General features: G+C 49.0%; 1 protein-coding gene across 1 annotated transcript in view; it reads right to left on the bottom strand.

Annotated features, from left to right (window-relative positions):
- PDE10A (phosphodiesterase 10A) overlaps positions 1-19,443 on the bottom strand; it is a 334,248-nt gene extending 314,805 nt beyond the window's left edge. Inside the window, exon 1 of the mRNA XM_044242510.1 lies at positions 19,346-19,443. Coding sequence (XP_044098445.1) covers positions 19,346-19,394 — 49 coding nt within the window. The 5' untranslated portion in view covers positions 19,395-19,443. The remainder of the gene's footprint in view (positions 1-19,345) is intronic.
- Positions 19,444-21,081: the final 1,638 nt, after the last annotated feature.

Below are 21,081 nucleotides of genomic sequence, written 5' to 3'. Positions count from 1 at the left end.
GTGTCCTCGGGGGGTGGTCAGTATACAGCAGGGGGACTCAGACTCCCGCAGGTCTCAGCTCTGCTGACCTGGGAGTAGACGCGGGTGGTGGCCAGGCATCCATGGGGCCACCCTGCCTTCCTTTCGTCAGTAATGTGGCTTCCTTTGCCTTTCTTTTCCCCGCCACTTTCAGAGGCCCCGTGTGACTGTCCTCGTGGGGCGGCTGAGCTACAGAGTGGGGAGCACCTCCTCTTTGGGACCCTCACGTTTGCTCATGATCACAGCAGAACTGGCAGAGGCCAAGCCCCAACTCTGGGCTACTCGGGGACTGTTACTCACACCCCTTCCCCTCCACCCCTATAGCCTCCTGCCCTGCACAGGGTCTCCTCCTGGGGCAAGGAACAGTCTCTGACTTTGCCCTGTTCAGAGCCATTCTCCTGGCACGTTCCCTCACGAGTTCTCCCACAAAATGTGTTTTGCAGATTGCTGCCACGGCAACCTGCCCGGTTGCGGGTCTCCCGGCCTCAGGCCTGCTCCCTCCTCTCCTGCTCCTCTGTGAAGCCAGGCATCTCCGCAAATGGTCAAGTCTGATCGGGCCACCTTCTTGGCTCTTCGGGGCCCGTCCAAACTTGGTGGCATGCCTGGAGGGTCTCCATGAGGCCACCTACAGGCCCGTGCAAGTGCAGAACTGCTTCTGGCTTACGGAGTGCCCGCCCCTCCCAGGCACCTGCGCGAGCTCTCCGGTCTCCTCCAAACCTTCACCTCCCCCTCTGAAGGCTCAACCCCACTCTTTCCAACCCCGGGCGCCCTCGGCAGGCCTCCCCTGAGCCTCCAGCCTCCACCAGGAGCCCCAGCAGGGACGGTTTCCACCTTCACCCCCTGGCTGGGCTCCCCACGTGGCCTGGAGCATGTGGAGACTTGTCCTGTGTCCCCACTGGGTTATGAGCTCTGAGTCAATCCTGTTTACCGTTTTATCTCATGCTCTACAACAAGCACTCAGTACGTGCCTACTGAATTCACGGATTTTAATTAGATCCTTGACACTTTCTGAACACACACCAAATGAATTGATAAGCAGGCAGCCTATGTCATCTCTTGAAGTTTTTACATGAATCATCCTTTGCACAGGTCCTTTTTTGCTCCCTAATTTTAGGTTAAAAGACATGACTTTCTAAAGTACCTAATTAGAGGCAAAACTAACTGTCAAATACGGATCCACTCCAGGCCCAGGGAGCGCTGGGTTCGCTAGAGTCCCCCCAAGGCAGAGGTGCTGGGGGAGGCAATGTTGTGAGGCAATGAGGGGGTTCGGGTGCGGGGAGGCGAGGCTCCCATCAGCCCAGCTCCAGATCTGCCTTCCCCGTGAGGGAGGGGGAGATGCTGGTAGATCGCAGCCTCAGGGAGCACTGGGAGAGCACCGGGGAGTCTGACGCCAGGACAGCAGCAGCTGCGCTCCCAGGAGAGCCACGTCTGCGTCCTGCCGAGAGGGGCATGGAAGGCGCGTAGCTGGACTTTGGGGAAGAACTTCACAGCAGATCACTGTGCTGTGAGGGGAGACAGGCAGGACCATGTCTTTCAGGCACCTGGGAAAGCAGAAAGGATTCGGGTAGGTCCCGCAGGCCCCCTGTCATGCTAATTTGGTCATTCCAAAGACTGGTGCTCCCTCTGACAGCCTTGGGCGCCAGCTTCTGGGTCGCTGGCCCAGGGAGCATGTCTGTCCCCTCTGGACACACTTCCTGACACAGTCCCAGGAGCCACATCCCTCCCTCCTCTGCTGGTCTTTCTACCTGCCTCGTGGCTATCACGGACCTGGAGAAATGTTCCTCTTCCGACCCTTAATCTGGAAAGTCTTTTCTGGGCAGTAACACGCCCTTCCCATAAGCGAGCCCTGCTAACCTCACACAGATTTTATGTTTAGGAGACAATTCGTACCTAACAATTATGTAGGCACTTTTGGCCAAAGAGCATCGATCCTTCCTTCCCTTCCTGATAGAAGTAAAACTCCTCCACAAAGCCGAGGTACTGTCTAATACAACCAGAAGTGGAATATTGTCTTTTATTTCCAAATCCCACCCAAGTCTAGGCACGGAGATGTGCCCACAGCCTGTCTGTGCTTTTCAGGAAGCAAGTCCTTCTCCTGCTGACGTCTGAGAGAGGAGAGACGAGCCTGAAGAGCCATAAAAATAACCTGAAAGACGTACTAGTTCCAGGTGTCACGGTGTAATTTAAAAAAATCATTATGTTATGTTCTTTAATCGGTTTTCTGTGTTGCCTCTTGAGATCAGTGATTTCTTCCTGGCTATGGCGAATTCCAGTTTCGCTGTGGATCCCTACTCAGGGGTTAGTTCAGATTTTTATTGTTTTGGGGGAATATCACGTGAATTCGTGAGGTAAGTGAAACATTTACAACTTCAGTGCATTTTTTTAGAAAATGAATAGCAGACACGTCTAACCCTTTACAATAGCATCACGGTTTCTCTTTCTGCTGTTGTTTTAAAACCTGCACCTATTGCAAAAGTCATTTAGTAACTGGTTCTGGGGACCTGATTTGTTGGGACAATGCCCCGTGATCGAAAAGGACAGCGCTGTAATCTCCACATCTTGGCATTAACTAAATTCATTCTCAGGGTTAATTTTTTCCTAGGGCCAGTAAACTCCAGGCAAGAAGGCAAAATAACACATCCAAGGGCCTCAGTTAAATCGTTTTCAGACTTCAAATAATGCCTGCTGTTCTCATAATGCTCATAAAAGTTTTCAGAAGTCCCCCCCCAGCTAATACACAATTATATGAAATAACTTATTACATGATTTTTCTATAATGTATTCTGAATTTGAAAAATCTAGTTTGGAGTAAACATTTTACTTTTAATGGATACAAGTTGAAACATCTCATAAAACCACACAACACCATGTGCGATAATGTTAGAGAATACATAACTCAAGGCACTACAGTGTAATATAAACCAGGAAAAAAGGTGACTCCTGATATAATAGGCTTCCTGCCTCTGGGGGCAGCGCACAGGCATATTTCACCATAAGTTAATTCCATACAGAGACAAACTTACAAAATCAGAGAAGCAGAGAATCCTTTTATTTTCGATACCATTACCCTTAACCTTATAATTAACCAATTGCCAGGCCATACGTACTATGTTTAACTACAGCAGCCAAGGCAATGTGAACCACGGCGGTGAGGGCAGCCCACTCCAGTGAGCGTGTTGGGAAATGGAGAAGGAGGGAGGGGCAGGCAGGGAGAAGGGGCCGGCAGTCATAGCCACCAACAGAGAGGCAGTCAGGTCCAAAACCAATACTGTTGAATCCAGTGGTGCTGGAGGTTAGAATTCACTGCTTCTCAATCCCACGTCTAAAGACTCTTGCAATGGTGGCAGGTGGAGGGGAGAGCAGAGGGGAGCCCAGGGGACAGGCGAGCAGGATGCTTGGGGGTCTTGACCGCATGGCCACGAGGATCGTCTGTCTTTATTTATGAGAAAGGAGGAAGCTGCACTCTGAGCTCTCTGAGCTGCTGTCCAGCAATACGCTTCTCTGAGTCAAAAGGGAACGCAGGATGGTTTTGTTTTGTTTGTTGTTAAACTATCGGGGCCAGGGGATGGAGAGAATGGAACACTGATGGTAAAGAGAAGGTGCAAAGTCAAACTCCGGTACAAAACCAAGCCAAACCTACTCACAGAGAATGTGAACTCCCTGAAAGTACAATTTTAACAAATTGTACTCAAGTTGGCAGCTTCTCCCTGCATTTGCCATAGACCACAATATGATCAGTTATGGAATCCCCACCACCCCCCCAGGAATAAATCTTTTATTTGAAAAAGAAGTAAATGAAAAAATGATGTTTATTTTCCAGCCTCATTTCTGTAACACATTTTCCCTTGAAGTGAACAATGTTTCCATATAGAGACATAAAAGAGGTTTTTCCCGTAAGAAAAACAATATTCATAACACTAACAGTGTGTCATTGAAGATGGCCATCCGGCACGCCACCGTGAGGGGCTCCGTGGCCTCCTTCCCGGGAAAGCCGAAGACTATTACAAAACACCAAACATTTAAAGCCTCTGGAAAATGTTCAAAGAGCACACGCCAAATGAAGGAACATCTACTCAAGAAAGTCTATGGAAATTTGTTGGGAAGGCCCATGTCTGTGGTATTTGGGCTGTGGTAGCATCTCTGTCCCGGGCTCAGTGGAGTGGAGACTTCCCCCTGGGCAGCTCCTGCCAGAGCACAGGGCTCCCCTCCCCCCGCTTCTAGTCACACAGCTTCTGTTCCCAGGGGAGGACCTGAGGGTTTCCCATTCTGCTCCCAGCTGCCCAGGTGAGTGCAGCTTAGAGGCGGTCTCCTTCCTTTTGCCCAGACCTTCCCATGGGACACAGGCTTTATCTACCTCGCACATGGCAGGCTGAGAGCACTGGGCCCAGCTGCCCTCCTCTAGCTGGAAAGGGGTGGTTCCAGACCAGGAAAGGCAAGCAAGGGGGACCCCCTGCCTGCCCTCCACACCTCCCCTCCCACAAGCTCACAGCTGCCAGAGCGGAGGTATTACTCAGAGAGAAGCTCACCACTGTCCCACCATCAGCCTCTGAGCCCTGGGCTCAGAGATCGAACTGGGGAGAGAAGCAGACCTAAGCCACATGGCTCCTGTCTCTGGCCAAGGCACTGACTTCATCTGCAGCAGGGCCTGGGGATGTGTGGGGGCACGCTCAAGACTGGTAGAGGTTGTGGTGAGAGGTAACTGGGGGGACATTCATGATTTTAATGAAGACACAGCCTAGTCTACAGCTGGCTAGCCTGCGGGAGGGAACCAGGAAATAAGGCAGCTGGCGGGAGCCCTCCTAGGGTCAGAATATCAAACATGACCTCAGAAACTTTTCCTTTAAAGGAGCCAGAATTTGATTGGATTAGTTTGTGAAGCAATTTGTGCCCCAGGGCATTGTTGAAAACAACTGAGCAACCAGCCAGCAAGGCACTAGTGTAGTCTAACAGCTACGGGTGGACAAGAAAAGCAGGAAAAGGGCCCCACCAGCACCACTGCCCCCCGGGGTGACGGCACACCAAGAGCTGTGTGGTCTCTCTCTAAGGAGACTTAGCAGAGGCTTGTACTCTATGTGTGTGTGTGTGCGTGTGTGAGAGAAAGAGAGAGAGAGAGAGAACAGGTGTCACTAAAATAATGCAACCAATAACAATAAGAACAAATAAACAAGCAAATATGATAACAGGCCCTGGGCAGGGGGAGGATCAGTATTGAGTTCCTATAATATATTATCTGAAATATCCAGTTTCCAACAAAAAGCTGTGAGGCGTGTAGGAAAACAGGAAAGTATAACCCATGTCCTGGGGATGGGGAAGGGGAGGGAAAGCGGACAATGTACAGGGAGCAGAAAGTGCTGGTAAGAACACCCCGGTGTCAGAGTTAATGCAGTATTTCAAAGTAGCCATAAGTATGTCCACGGAACTACAGGACACCATGGCTGAGGAAGTACAGGAAGTTGTGATGACGTTGCATCACAAGAGTATCAATAAAGGAAGAGAAACCATGGAAAAGAACCAGGTGGAAATGAGGATGGTGAAAAGCATGATAAAAACTTGGATAGGGACCTACAACCTGGCGGGAGCAAGAATTCAGAAACTCAACATTTTACAGGCTGATAGAGGTTTTCAAGCTGAAGAAGAGAGAGGAAGAAAAGAAAACGGAAAAATGAACAGAGCCTCCAAGAAAAGTGAGCGATCATTAAGCACACCAACATACAAAGGAAGTGCCAGAAAGACAGAAAAGTGAAGAAAAAATAATTCAAATTAATAATGACTAAAACTTACCCAATTTATTCAAAAACAATAACCAATTATCTATATACCTAGAAAGCTCAATGAATTCCAGATCTGATAAACTCAGAGACCCACAAATGGACATATCATACTAAAAATGTTAAATGTCAAGGAAAAGGAGAAAATCTTCAAAGTAACAGAAGAACAACACACATGTAAGGGAACCCCAGCAAGTTAACAGCTGACTTCTCAGCCAAAACAATGGAGGCCAGAAGGCAGTGGAATAACATACTCTAATTTCTTGAAAGAAAACAAAACTGTCAACAAAATTCTATTCCCAGCAACGGTATACTTCAAAAATAAAGAGAAAGTTAAGACTTTTCCCAAAGCAAAGACTGAGATATTTGTTGCTACAAGACCCATTTAATGAAAAATACTGAAGAAAGTTCTTGAGGCAGAATACTATGATTCTAATACACATAAGCAAAAACCACTGATAGAAGTAGTTGTACAGCTGTAAAAGACACTATAATGAATATTTTTCTCCTTTCTTGGCTCACCTAAAAAGCAGTTGCATAAAATAGTTTTATAAAATAATAGGTACACAATGTGGTGTTGGACCTATAACATATAGAAATATAATAGAACCATAATATATTTGCCAACAATAGCACAAAGGAAATGAGTAGGGGAAGAGCTATAATTGCCAAGGAAATGATGATGGTAAAGTAATAATTATAAGAACGTGTGTTTGAGTTTGTAATACAATAGATGTAATACATATAATGATACCACAAAAGAGGTGGAAAGGGAACAGAGCTATATAGGAGTGACAGTCCTATATGTCACAGGAATTAAGTTAGCATAAATTTGAAGCTGCTCTGAGAAGTTAACATGTATATGGTAAATGGTAGAGCAACCACTAAAAAGTAACTCAAAAATATAGTGACCACTTTACATTGATTAGGACAGTTATCATCAAACAAAACAAGCAAACAAACAAAAACAAAAACAAACCACAGAAAACAGCAACTGTTGACAAGGATGCAGAGAAATTGGAGCCTCTGGTCTTGGCTGGTGGAAACGTAAAATGATGCAACTACGTTGGAAAATGACATGGCAATTTCTCAAGACTTTAAACAGTTTCACTTCTGTGTATGTGTGTCCAGAAGAAGCAGACACAGTGGTTTAAACAGACATTTGTGCACCTATGCTTATAGCAGTCAATAGCCAAAAGGCAGAAACTACCCAGATGTCGGCTGATGGATGAATGGATAAACAAAGTGCAGTGTATACTTAAAATGGAATGCTATTCAGAGTGGCTGAAATGGTAAATTTTATGATATGTATATTTTACCGCAATAAAAAAAATTGTATCAAGAGAGGAAAAGATAAAAAGAAAACATGCCAGTCTTACTCAGTCACTATTCCTGCTGAGAGCATTGAGTATTGGTTCCTATCAGCCCTTGAAAATAAGCACCTAAGAGAGTCATTTTATTCTTCAGGTGTGGCTTTATAAATTTAGTCTCATGAAGTGAATCCCTCTCCACCGCTCCCAGCTCTCCAATTTCCTATTATTAATCCCCACCCATGTTTCCTTTGTATCTAACTGAATTTTAAGGGATATGCATGCCTCTCTTAAACACCAAAGAGATTACCTGATAATACCACTAGTTAGCAAGGCACCTTTGGTTGAGAAATCACAGGAGAATCAGGGGACTCCTGGGATCTACTGGGGAATCTCCTCTGTGTGCAGAGACATTATGTCAAGCCTTAAATTCTGGTTGCTTTCCCAGTGTTATAAAAAATAAAAATTGGAACTATCCTAATAATGGCTATTATCAAAGAAGAAGGCAGGCAACTTAGACTGGGACCATATAGAGAGAATACTACTTGTAATTATAAATGAGACACATAGCCTGATACAGTAGAAAAATCAATAGGTTTGATATCATAAAGCCAAAATATGGAGTGAAAATAATCACTAGTGAAATTAAAATTAATTTAATGAAATTAAAATTCTACATGAGAAAATATTTTCTCTGGAGTGCCTGGCTGGCTCAGTCAGTTAAGTATCTGGTTTGGCTCAGGTCATGATCTTGGGGTCTTTGCTTTGAGTCCTGCATGGGGCTGCCTGCAATTGGGGCAATCTGATTCTCCCTCTCTCTGTCTCTCTCTCTGCCCCTCCCCTCCACTCATGCTCTCTCTCTATATATAATAAGTAAATAAAATCATTAAAAAACAGAAAATATTCACTCAATGTCAAAGAGGACAGAAAAAGAGGAATAGACAAAAGAGACATGAGATATATGAAAACAAAAGGGGAAATCATAGGCATAAATCCAACTATATAAATAATCACATTAAATGTAAATAGATTAAACAATCCACCAAAAGGCAGAGATTGTTAGAATACACAGAAATACAAACAAAACATGATTCAACTATTCTTTGTCTACAGAGGACACACTTTCAATTCAGATACAAATAGGTTTAAAGTGAAAGAGACTCAAAAAGACACATCAGGCAAACAGCTACCACAGGAAAGTAGAAATAACTATAATAATATCAGACAAAATATACTTTAAAACAAGAATAACAACAAAATATCTGTAGAGATTAAGAGGGACATTTTATAATGGTGGAAAGGTCAAGCCATCAGAAAGCTGAAACAATTACAAAGACATAGGCATCCAACAACAGAGCACGGAAATACATGAAGCAAAAACTGACAGAATTGAAGACAAAAATGGAAAATTCAACAATAATAGTTAGAAAGTTCAATACCCCAATTTCTTTTCTTTTCTTTTTTTTTTTAAGATTTTATTTATTTATTTGAGAGAGAATGAGTGAGAGAGAGCATGAGACAGGAGAAGGTCAGAGGGAGAAGCAGACTCCCCAAGGTGCTGGGAGCCTGATGCGGGACTCGATCCCAGAAGTCTGGGATCATGACCTGAACCGAAGGCAGTTGCTCAACCAACTGAGCCACCCAGGCGCCCCCAATACCCCAATTTCAATGATGGATAGAATAATGAGACAGAAAATCAACAAGGGATTTGTTATACTGTTATTCTTCTATAACAGTATAAACCAACAGTATAAGCCAACTCGATCTAACCCGTAAGTACAGAACACTCCTCCTAATGGCAGCAGAGAACAGTCTTCTCAAGGGCACTTGAAACATTCTGCAGGACGGACCATCTGCTAGGCCATAAGACAACCTCAGTGACTTCAAAAGAATAAAATGAATAAAAATGACAGAAAGCATTTTCTCTGGCCATGATGGGATAAAATTAGAAATCAATAACATGGAGAAATTTGGAAAATTCACAAATAGGAGAAAAATAAACAACACAATCCCAAACAACCAAGGAGTCAAAGAAGAAATAAAAGGGAAATCATAAAATACTTCCAGATGAATGGAAATAAAGATATAACACATCAAAACTTAACAGATGCAGCTACTGCAGGGCTTGGAGGGAAATTTATAGCTGCAAATGCCTAGATCAATAAAGCAGAAAGGTCTCAAATCAATAACCTAAGCTTCCCTTTAAGACACAGGAAAAAGAAGAGCCAACTGCATTGGAAGAAGGAAGGGAATCACAAGTATCAGAGTGAAGATTATGAAAATGGAGAAAAGAAAGACAGTCTAGGAAATCAGTGAAGTCAATCACTGAACACGAAGTTTCCAACAGCATCATTCACCATTGCCCAAAGCTGGAAATAACCCAATGTCCCTCAGTTGGTGAATGAACAGACAAAACATGGCATATCCAAGAAATGGGGAATTGCTCATCCACAAAAGGGAATGCAGAAGTGACACCTGCTACAGCGTGGAGAACGTTATGTTCAGTGAAAGAAGCCAGACAGAAAAGACACGCATGATGTCATTCCATTCACACGACAGTCCAGGATAAGAAAATCGATAGAGACAGATCAGATTCATGGTTGTTCAAGAATGTGGGAGGGGGAGGGGCAGGTGGATATGGTACAGAGCAAAGAGCATGAGGTTTCTTTCTGAAGTAATAAAAGTGTTCTAAAATCCACTGCTGGTGGCTGTATGTACCCATGAATATGGCAAAACCCATGGAGTTCTGTGTTTCTAACGGGTGAATTATACCTCAATAAAGCTGTTGCTAAAAAATATAACCTCACTTAGAGTCTGCTGACATTAGCACATACACAGTACGTGTTTACACACAGTACCTTTTTGAGGGAACATTATATCGAATATAAGAAATCAGAGGGTGGGAAGAAAATGAAAATACCTCTTATTACTCAATATATTATATGCATCGGGGATTGGAAAGAATTGGATAGTTTGATTCAAATTTAAATTATCTTTCACTGCAGGGTCGCCTGGGTGGCTCAGTGGGTTAAGCCTCTGCCTTCAGCTCTGGTCATGATCTCAGGGTCCTGGGATCGAGCCCCACATCGGGCTCTCTGCTCGGCAGGGAGCCTGCTTCCCCTGCCCCACCCCCTGCCTGCCTCTCTGCCTACTTGTGATCTTTCTGTCAAATAAATAAATAAAATCTTTTAAAATATTATCTTTCGTGGCAGATTACATGGTACATCCTATACAGTTCTAAGGATTTTATTTATTTATTTTGGAGAGAGAGAGAGAGAGAGCAGGGACACACGTGTGCACAATGGGGAAGGGACAAAGAGAGAGGGAGAGAGAGACTCTCAAGCAGGCTCTGCCACGGATGTGAAGCCCTAGCTGGAGCCTGACCCAGGGCTCCATCTCATGACCCCAGGATCATGATCGAAGCCAAAATCCAGAGCGGGATGCCCAACCAACTGAGGCCCCAGGCACGCCCTCCCCCATCCTATGCAGTTTTATAGCAAGCTTTAGAAGGATCATGCTTGGAGCCCAGTCGTGCCCAGAATGGAATCCTACCTTCCACGTGCATTTAGCAAGTGTGCCATCAGAAGAAGTATTTTGTCACTGGCTCATCTTTGCTCTCAAAATAACATTTAAATCATTCAACTTACTAGTGTCTTTGTCCCCCTCGAAGGACCTCTGAGGAAAAGTTACTGTTTAGTATTTATCTGAGTCTTTCCCTTAGAGGGTGAGGTCATCCTGCTGATGGTTTCGTAACTGGACGCCAGTGAGTGAAAGCGACAGGTTTGAAGCGTTTAGTGAGGCAAGGCGGTCGGCAGCCCAGGCTGGGAAACCGTAGCTCCTCGACTTGTTTTGTGTGACACTGGCATTCTGTCAGTGTTCTAGCCAGGAGGACAGGGACAGAGGTCCCATTTGTAGAACTGAATTCTTTTGTGCCTCAGAGGTTAGAGTTGCCCAGTGCGATGTCCTGCATGTGTGGAATGAACAGGTCATTCTAAAGCATCGCTCTGTTCCAGGCAGACAGAACGAGTGGTATGTTGTTCAAACGAAGGTGCTGACTTCAGAAGTCTGGGAGTGAACGCCTAGGAATACAGGGAAGCCACCGCCGTCTGAGTGGCCCCGAGCTTTCTGCAGGTGTTTCTCCTTCTTCTCTCATGGTGTACAGAACCAAAAAGCCAACAACACAATGAGTCACTGTCACTAGCCTTTGCATGTTTTCCGGAGACTTCTGGGAATGCTGGACAGTGGGCAGTTCTGTACCGATCCAAGCTTGGATGGCACAGTTTTCTCTGATGCTCCGAAACTTGCTTTGTTGAATTTCTAACATGTTCTGACACCGTGCTTGGTTATATACAGAAGTCAATAAGATCGCCTCTGCCCTCCCAAAAGTCACATTCTGGAGAGGAGAATGATCCACTCTTCCTGCATGTGTGTCCCCTTGACTGTGTGTGTGCAGGTGGGTTCCTGTGTGTGCATGTACACATGTGTGTGCACATGTATGTGTGCGTGTGTGTATGGAGTGGGCTTTGGGAAGACTTCATGGACTGGAGGTGGTCTTGGAGAATGACCGCCGGAGAGACTACGAGAGAGAGATTCTGCAAGCTGAAGGTCATCACGAGCCATAAAGAGGACGCCGTGGGGGGAGGTTTGGGCAGCGTGACCCTGGGTCCCTCAGAGCCAGTGCATGGGGGAGGGCAGAGTGGGGCCGATCAGCTGTGTCAGGAGTAAGGTATACCTTCTATCACGGGCAAACAGCACTTGAGCCCCTGATGGGTGGAGCTACTCAGGGCCAGGGTCAAGGTTGGGTGAATTCAGAATGTGCCCCGAGGCAGAATCCGCTTTGGAGTAAGGTCCCTGTGCAACTAAGGGCAAAGGAAAACCAGGCAAAGCAGAAAATAGGTACATTTTTCAAAGGCAGTTTTCCACGGACACTGTGCCCTTCACCCATTTCCCTGTGACAGTGACCACGTTTCACTTACAATGAAGCCAGAGCACGTTCCCTGGATACTGACGTCAATGGGCTTTTTGCCTGAATAAGGACCTCCCAGCGGACCCTAAGGGACTGATTCTAATCTCCAGCACGTGGGCTGGCAGCATCCCTCCATGACCTGGATGGCCAGCAACCACACGCATCTGTGGAAAGACGCTGCCCTTCTAGGGGACACGCATACACACAAACCCGGCATAGCGGGGGGACCTGTGCAGGAACATTTCCGAAATCTACTGAGTGCCCAGACAGAGACGTGTTCGGATCCACTAATTGCCGTGGGAGAGTGACGGCGTGAGGCGGGCTGGTGAATGTGCTGAGCCGACAGGCCCTGCAAGATTCAAAGGAGTGAAAAGCGAAACGAGACAAAGGCAGCTGTCAGTCATGCACTGGGAAACCGGAGCCGGCGGCGGGCCTCTCCCCCTCGAGGGAGCTGCAGCCTCCACGTCATCCGTCATCCGGGGAAGGAGCCCTGCTCCCAGCTCGCTACCATGATGTGCTCCCTCTTTCTCTGATCTGTGCCAGAAACCCGTGAACACGGGGACTCGGATAGCCTCACTCCACGGGATCTAAACCCCCGGCCCGGGACTTGCCCCAGGAAAGGTCAGACCCTGAAAATAAACAGATTGACGAGAACCCCCTGCAGAAATCTTCGGTAGCCCCTAAACACCGGGAAGCCCACGGCTCGTCAGCGTGGCCACGCGACCTGAAATCCTCCAGACAAATCTGAGGGAGTCTTTGAGAAGTCAAGGGCTTCCTTCACTTACGCACAAAACACCAGCCCCCTTTGGAGAGGGGAAGGTTGTGCTGGCCGGAAGGACCGGGCTGGCGGGTTGTTTGTGACCTTGCAGATCATTACTTCTGATCAGACAAAGTGTATCCCCTCCCCGAGGGGCGCAGTGTGGGTTCGCAGTGTGGGCTACGGTCGTCCTGTCTTACACCCGACCCGGGGCTCTGCGGTTGGAATGTGGGGCTGATGGAGCTGTTGTCCTCGCTTCCTGCGGGCACGCCAGGCACGGCAGGCAGAACAAAAGAAGTTACAGCAACACAGACGCTGATGTGATGCTCTTTTGGGACCACAGATACGAAATATTACTCGTTTGAACGCCCGCAACCGTCCAATTTGCTGTTACTCCAAGATCATGCTGTACCTTGCTCTTTGCTCTGTAAATCTCGGGCTTAGGCCAAAAGCCATAAAATGTGATTTGACCTTCCATGGGAACGCCCATCTCCCCGTTGTGCTCCGCCTGACCATCTCTCCGCCCGGCAGCCGCCCCTCACTCCCTCGGGTGCCCTCTGCCTGACCCCTGCGCATGGCCACGGGATGGCGTGGGAACTGAGAAGCTGACTGGCGCCCATCCAGCCCATCTCTCCTTGTTTTCAAAGCCCTTGAATTTCTCTAAGAAGTAGTGGTGGCGGCTAGTCCCATCGCAGTGAGGGTGTGATTCCTCATGTCCCCAAATCAGATCACCCGAACGGACGGAGCCCTCGGTTACAGGAGTCGCCAAGTCATGGCACACACAGCTTCTGGCATTTTCTCTCACACCCAAACACACTCTCACACGTGCACCAAGGAGAGAGTAAACTCAGCTGCAGCACGGTCACACACAGCACGGTGTTGTCCCTCGCAGAGAAACCCCGTATACGTTTGGGAACGGACTCAAGCCAACACTGTGGGTGTTGTTGGCTGTGGTCCTTGAGCAACGCCCACTGCCCAATGAACAGACGCACACAATGGTGACAGCTCTGGAGGGACCAGCTTTGCTCCTTCAGAGAATGGGGCAGTAGCACGGGGACCGGGAAAGAGTGGGGGAAGGAGCCCAGGGTCACCCATGACCACTGTCAGCGAACCAACACCCACCATCGCTCCGTCGAAGAGGGAGCGGGTGTGTGGGCAGGGTGACTTCAAGGAAAGCTGGCAGCAGAAACAATAGGGGCGGAAACTTCCCTGAAACCCTGGTTTTCCTTGAATGGGCTCCTTTCCAAGAAGAGTTCACACAGAGTTTACACACCGGACGCTGTTTGTCAGGGACGTCTGTCCTCCCTACCCCACCTGCAAATTCACCAACGTGGTGACTGTTGAGGAGGGAAGTGAAACCAATGGGATTGGATGGACAGCAAAAAAACCCTGTGGATTAGGTTTTGTAAACAGGTTTCACAAAACAGGAAATACCCCTGTTTTCAATCTCTATGAGAAGAGTCTGAGGTTAAATAAATACACAAAGAGACGCAAAACCAAGCAGATGCACGGAAACACCTCTCCTAATGATGAGCTTGACCATCCCACACTTCGGGTCAAGGAAGAGGAACAGACACCCTGTAGAAAAACACAGCCAGTTAACCCCGGCCCCGGCTGCAGGAAGTCCATAGCCACACACATGATTGTAGTGTGTGTCCGCGGTTCCCTCGCTCTCTAGGTTAACCCGATTCTGTCTGTGCCTGTTAAATTCTTTCCTTTCAAAGGGCATCCCCTTTCTACTGCAGACCCTGCTGTCCTTGTGGCCACATGTCAAGGGCAAACCTCCGTCTCACAGCAGGTGGCTCCCCTGCATCCCAGTGTCCAGCACATCCCCAGCCCCACGATGGTGCCCCTGGGGACAGGACTCAGGGATTCTTGTGGACGTTTCAAAGGCAAAACCTTTTAAACCAGAAATGCTGCTTTTGACTTTGTTATGTTTCCTATAGTACTAGCATGGCACCAAATCCCGTGCAGGTCTTCAAAAAATACTTTTTGGGGTGGTACGACAAATTCCATGAATTCAAGGGATTGTTCAAATAATTTGATATGACAAAATTGTATTACATCACATATAACTAACAGTAACGGGACTTTTAGCTGGAAAATGATTCATCTACAGCTTCTGGTTGTAATTCATCTGAAATATAAGATGGCTGTTATCATTTAGGATATAGGTAATTTTGATGAAAGGCAAGGTACAGAGTCTATTTTTTAAAAAGATTCCCTAACTTTAAAAATATGACAATTGCCTTTGCACAGTGACTATAATAACTAAAGCAGTCCTTTGCTGAAGGATGGAGGCTTCATTTGAAGATGGAAGATTTTTATTCATTTGGATTCACACTGAGATTGCTTCTGGTAACACAGGTAATGACCAGAGAGAAGGAAGAGCGGACAGGGCCATGCCCCTCCAAGAACTTGGAGGTGAAGGAAGTGTTCCTGGTACACAACACTAATAACATCAGTGGTGGAAACACATCGCAGGAAAACTCAGAGAGGGGCTGACATGGTGTAGTGGTTCCAGAAAAGCACATTCTAGCAACGCGCATGACTCTGCACAGAGAAGAAGGGGTAGAGTCGGAGAAGCAGAAGCATTTCTACCACCAGCAAAACGTCCCCAGCCGGGCAACAAGAGGACCTCAGGGATGTTAGTTTGGTCTGAATGAAACACCCGTCACTTGTTTCCGTTCGCCCTCATTCTGCGCTCCCCAAGCAGCCTTCTGATGACGTATTGGCTTTTGAGACGTCTCAGTATCAGGAAGGAGTTTTCCATGGGTCCCAGGCAGGAGCTTTCTGGCTCTTAGGCAGGGCTTACTGCCATTATGAGTCAATGAATTAGTGTTCTATCAAGTACTTAAGTCTGATGTCCCGTAAGGTAATTGGTACAGTATAGTTTCTGACCCCACTCAGCTAGATCCAGGGATTGGAAATGGAGTCAAAGTCACTGTCCCACCCCCTCTACCCTGCGTCCCATCCTAATGGTTCTCGTCGTCCTCAGGGTTGACATTCCTCCCTGTTCAAACTGCAGTTAAGAGAACACATTTTTCTAGGAGCCTCCTGTCAGCCAGGATAAAAAGGGAATCTTGGAGGGCTCTTAATTCTCATTATCTAATAACAGAATCTTCTGGGAACTAGTATGAAGGATATTAAAATCCTATCTTCATTTGCCATTTAGACTTTAGGGAGAAAAAGGGTTGTGAATAACAGTTTTACATGGTTTCATTCAAGGAAAAGCAGATTTTTCACAAGGGTTTTTCCAAGATGACACATTCTTCTTAGACTTAACTCAGGGCTCTCCCTATCAGAGTAGGTGATTAAGAATTTACTGAAGTTTTTGGAAAATGTTAACCCTGTCGTCCTCCCCAGGGATGCTAGCATACAAAAGTTGTGATCTGAAAGCCAGCTGCTTCAAACTCAGAAAATATTTTCCCGTGGAAACAATAGTCTTAAAATTATGGGAATTCCTGGGGAAGTCCAGGGAATCCTCTTTGATCCTGGATGTGGCTGAGGCGATGCTGATGGTAACCATGACCTAACATCAGGTTTGGGATCCCGGACCTGAGCCGGGTGCTGCAGCGGCTCCCCTAGCCCTGCCCTGGTCCCGCTCCCGAGTGGGAGTTGCTGAAGAACTAAGTCCCTGGGTGCTCCACCCCACCCCTGCTCACTGAGGTCCCACGAGGGCTGAAGTGGGACTCAAAGTTCTTCCACGGTGTAGGAAGCTACCTTCCCTGAGCCTTAAAATTCACGTCTCAAAGTGTCGCAGGTGGACAGCTCCCTTGTAAATTACCAAACAACCTGTTTCAAGGAAATCCTGTTCAGGTCTGCAAAGAGTTGAATCACAAATGAAATTCTGAAATGGGATTTCTTGGAGCCACCTTTACTGTATTTTTAGAGTTTCCTTTCTTTCTTTCATGAAGTCCTGGTTAGTAGTGGTCAATGATGCTCCCCTCTTCCGGGCTCATGGGCGACCTAGCTTTAATGTTTCCTAATTCTTCAAATGCGCGATCTTGCTTTCACCATGTTTGGGTTACAGTTCATTCAGATTTTAGTCCAACCTCTTGCCAGTCTGCTCTGTTCCCTTCTCCCACAAATTTCTCCTCCTTGCCCATGCTAATCTTCCTTTAAAAATACCCTTTCCCTTACGATGGGGAGCAGCAGTGGAAAGCGTCCACTTCTCTGCTGTCCCATCAGTTGCCACTCAGCAAGTGTGGCCACCGGTAATGTGAGGACATTTGTATTGGTTTCACACCGGAATTCAGGTTGACACAGGAACTGAACTCTGTGTGTGTGTGTGCATGTGTGTGTGTGTGTGTGTGTCCACGCGCGTCCGCGCGCGCAACTTCCTAGGCTCTTTCTCCCCTTACGGCATCTGGACAGGAGGCAGGAGCTGCCTTTTCCTCTGATCAAGGCTGAACAGAAGGTGCTGATTTTGCTCTTGATCCTCCCACAGACGGGGAAAATCTGCCCTGGCTGTAAGATGTCACTGTTTGCTGCTGGTAGGGTTCTGTCGATCTGTCCTGCCCCAGATTCAGAAACAAAAACAGACAGACATCCTGACCCCCATCTGCGCTGTCCACTGTCATCCAACCCCTTGTTCTGCACCATGAAGCTCACGGACACGTTCTGCCTCCGTTCCTCCTGCCCTTCTGCCCTGGGGACTCTCAGGCTCTCCTTCGGCTCCTGCACTGAAGGGCCCCTGTCAAGGTCACCGGTCCCCACGGGATCCTCACCCCCACGTCCTGCCACCAGCTCTCCTGTGTGTTTGCCAGTCGTTGGATTTCTCTTTGAGACACTTTCACCTCTTGGTTCCTGGACCATTTTAACCCAGCATCCTCCTCCCCTAGCCTCCTCCTCCCCCTAGGGGACCCATGCTGGCAGTGCCTCAGTCCCCGAACGGGCCCGTTTCTCAGGGGTCCCCTGGCGGTGCTCCCTAGAAGGTCTCAAGCAGCACACAGATTTTGAATGCCACACCCGTCTACGATCCCAAAGTATCCCAGCCGTACGTGTCCCCCGAGCACCACAGCCACGCAGTCCACTGGCCCCTCCGTGGCTCTGGGGTACTTGGCTTCTCACTCTTGGTGTGTCCAAAACACAGTCCCCGTGTCCCCCGCGTGCACGCCGCATCTCCCCCGCCCTGCCCATCTGGACAAATGCACCCGGAACAGAAAACCAGACCCAAACAGACCAGTCAGCCGGGACTCTGCCTTCTCCCTCCCTCCTTGTACTTCCGTCCAGTCAACCAGCTAGACTCGCCAACGGTGTCTTCCAAGGGGGAATCCCCTGCCACTTCCCCGAGCTCATGCTGCCCCCACGCCCCAGCCGCGCCACCTGTCCGCCTTCATTCAGGCTCTGCCTCCTCACCTGCTCCCGGTAGCTTCCTTCATGGAGACCCGGGGGTCTTCCTAATTACGAATGGATCATATCACTCTTCACATTCTCTCATGCTTCCCTAACACGTGGGGACCCAAGCCCATGGCCTCCAAGGACCTTCTGACCCTGCTCCTATCTGCCCCTGCGTCCTGCTCTCCCCCACGCTGCCCTGTACTGCATGTTGGCCGCCTGACCTTCGCAGCTCAGACTTGCCTCCCCCTTCCCGGGCCTGCCCAGGAGCTCTTCCTCCTGGTCCTCACGAAAGAGCGATGTAGGCTGACATGTCACCGCTGAAGTCACGTGTGGTCTCCGAGAGGCCCCCGCCGGCTTCGCTCTTCCCACACCCTTCACAGCGTGGATCCATCTGCACAGGCTCCCATTCTAGCTCGCTCACTGTCCGTTCCCCGTGCACATGGAACCCGGAACCAAGAATCAAACTTGTGTCGGCTACGGATATTTACAGAAGAATGAACGGCCACGGCCACGTGAGCCACGCTTGCAGCAAAATGAAGCTCTCCGCGGCCCGACGCAAAGTCCTTTTGGTTTTATAAATATACAAAACGAGCAGCTACGAAGTTATGAGTTCCATGTCACAAACACGCTAAACACACCAGCTCGTCTCTTTTCAGCATAGCTACCAGCTTCTCTGCTTTAGAAACTCTGCTTTTGTATTGAAGGAACTTTGCCTCTGAGGTTTTAATAGTCCCATTTCCCGAAAAAGGTCAAGTAAATTAGGAACTCTTTGCTGGATATTTTGTTCTGCCATAAAAACCATCAGATAAATGTATGTAAATGATTTTCGCGTTGAAAATGCCCGTGCTTGATAGTGATTAGGGACGTTATTCTTCGCCGTAATATTAAAGTACTAATTGGGCAGCGGTATTAATCAAGAAGACGTCTGACTTAACTTCAAAAAATAAAAGAGGCTAAATAGAAAAAAGAAGTGAAAGAAAAGCCATGCAGGTGTTCTGGAAAATTCAGTAAGCCTACCATTTCCAGAACACTATTCTACACTGAGAACCCTCCTATCTTTTCCGTCCTGGACACTTTTTGTGGGTACTTTGTCGAGAAGACCCCGCCCTGGAGGAGGTGAGGATACAGAGGAAGGGTGGGACGAGCCCGAGGGCTGGGGCGTCACGGCGGGGACCCCGCGTACCTGCTGCGCGGCAGGACTCCCCTCTGCCTTCCGCTGGGTCATCGCTCATCTGCTCCCAGGAATCCGCGCTGCTTCTCAGAGTCAGCAACGCTGGTCCTCGGCTCCCGCCTCTCAGTGTGAAGGGACAGCAGCCGGCTGGAAGGGACAACAGGATAGGATGTGAATGTCGACGACTCCTTACACTATGACCAGGAGCAGGGCTCCGCCTGGAAGCCTCCAGCAACAGACGGGGCATGTGTAAGACGGGCTTGATGGGACGGACGCCGCCGGGACGCACGAGGCTCGGGAGCCACTGTTCTAGATCCGTACCCTCAGGGGAGCAGCCTGGCGGGGATCCGTACCCTCACGAAGGAGCAGATCAACAGTGCTCTCCGCACCAGATTCTGGGGAACCACACCTTCCCGATACACGTCCCGCTCCGAGGCGCCCAGGGTGTGAATTCGCAGGATGCTCAGCTCCGTGAGGACCTTCCCAGGTATTTACCAGCAATCAAGAGCGAGCTCGTTCCCTGAGCGAGGATCTGGAGCCCGCTGGGCTTTGGTAGCGCTGACCAGGAGGGAAACAGAGCCTCAGGGATGACAGAGGTTGACTTCAGAGATGTGTGAGGCGGAGCTGTGGGGCTTAGCCAGCCCCTTTTCCCAAAGGTCAAGGAGGTTTGCTCTCGTTAAGGAGGGTGATGAGGCCGGCGACCCCCGGACACCAAGGGCTGAGGAGCAGGGGAGGCGCACAGGAGCACCGGCAGGGGTGCGGGCCGGAGTGGAGGGTGGCTGAAGGGTCCGGTTGGAAGACCAAGGTCACTGGAATGAAGGAGACCGGAGCCAAGGCCGACACCGCAGCTCTGCAGTGTTCAGTCCGGTCGCGCCTGGGCCTCGCACGGCAGGACGCAGAGGCGGGGGGAGGACGGGGCTCCCACGTGTGTTTGTGGGGTGCGGCCCTGAGCTCGCGTCTGTGGGCCTCTGTCACTGTCCGCACCTGCCACGCACGACGAGCAGGAGACAGACGAGGTCCCCGGTGTCTGGACCCGTCACCTGACAGTGGACGGTAAGTCCTCTGGACGGGTCGTGGGAGGAGGACCTCCGATATGTAATGAATATCCTGGATTGACATGTCCCTTACCATTACGCAGTATTTCCAGACAGCTTGACCCAAGTACAACCGACCCGGCGGCGGCTCGCGCCCAGGCAGATTCGACGTCCGTACACCCCGGAAACCGTCGCCGGCACGTTTGGAGTAATCACGCTTGTACGGAAGCAAAAACACAAATACAAGAGCCAAAGGAGTTGGCTACCCCATGTCTGTGCCTCCGTCTCCGTCCTCTCCCCACCCGGCACGGGCCCACCTGCTTCTCGGGCCCCTCACGACCCAGTCAAGAAGGCTCTAGGTGGAGGGACCCGACGACTTCCTCCCCAGGCAGCCCAATCCACCAGGACCTGCGGCCGCAGCGCCACCCGTCAGCCGGGCCCGGCCACCGCGGGGCAGCCCTGGGCTCGCCGCTCTGCGAGACACATCCCCTGTGCTCCTTTCGGACTGTGGGAGGCTCTGACAGCATCTGAGGCTAAACACAGAGCCCGGGTATCTTCCTTACACAAGAGGAGAAGATAGTGATGGAAGATCAACCACGAACGCTGCAGAGAGAGGGAGGTAAAGGTCGGTGGGGGTGTGGCTCGCCGTGAAATCTGGGGAAGGTGGGGGGCAGCGATACCTCCGTACTCGGGCCCACGAGCCTGAATAGTGGC

The sequence above is a fragment of the Neovison vison genome, chromosome 1 (genome assembly GCF_020171115.1).
Source record: "Neovison vison isolate M4711 chromosome 1, ASM_NN_V1, whole genome shotgun sequence".
NCBI classification, from domain to species: Eukaryota; Metazoa; Chordata; class Mammalia; order Carnivora; family Mustelidae; genus Neogale; species Neogale vison.
Note: the sequence above shows the minus strand (reverse complement) of the source record. Positions and strands in the feature narration are given on the sequence as shown.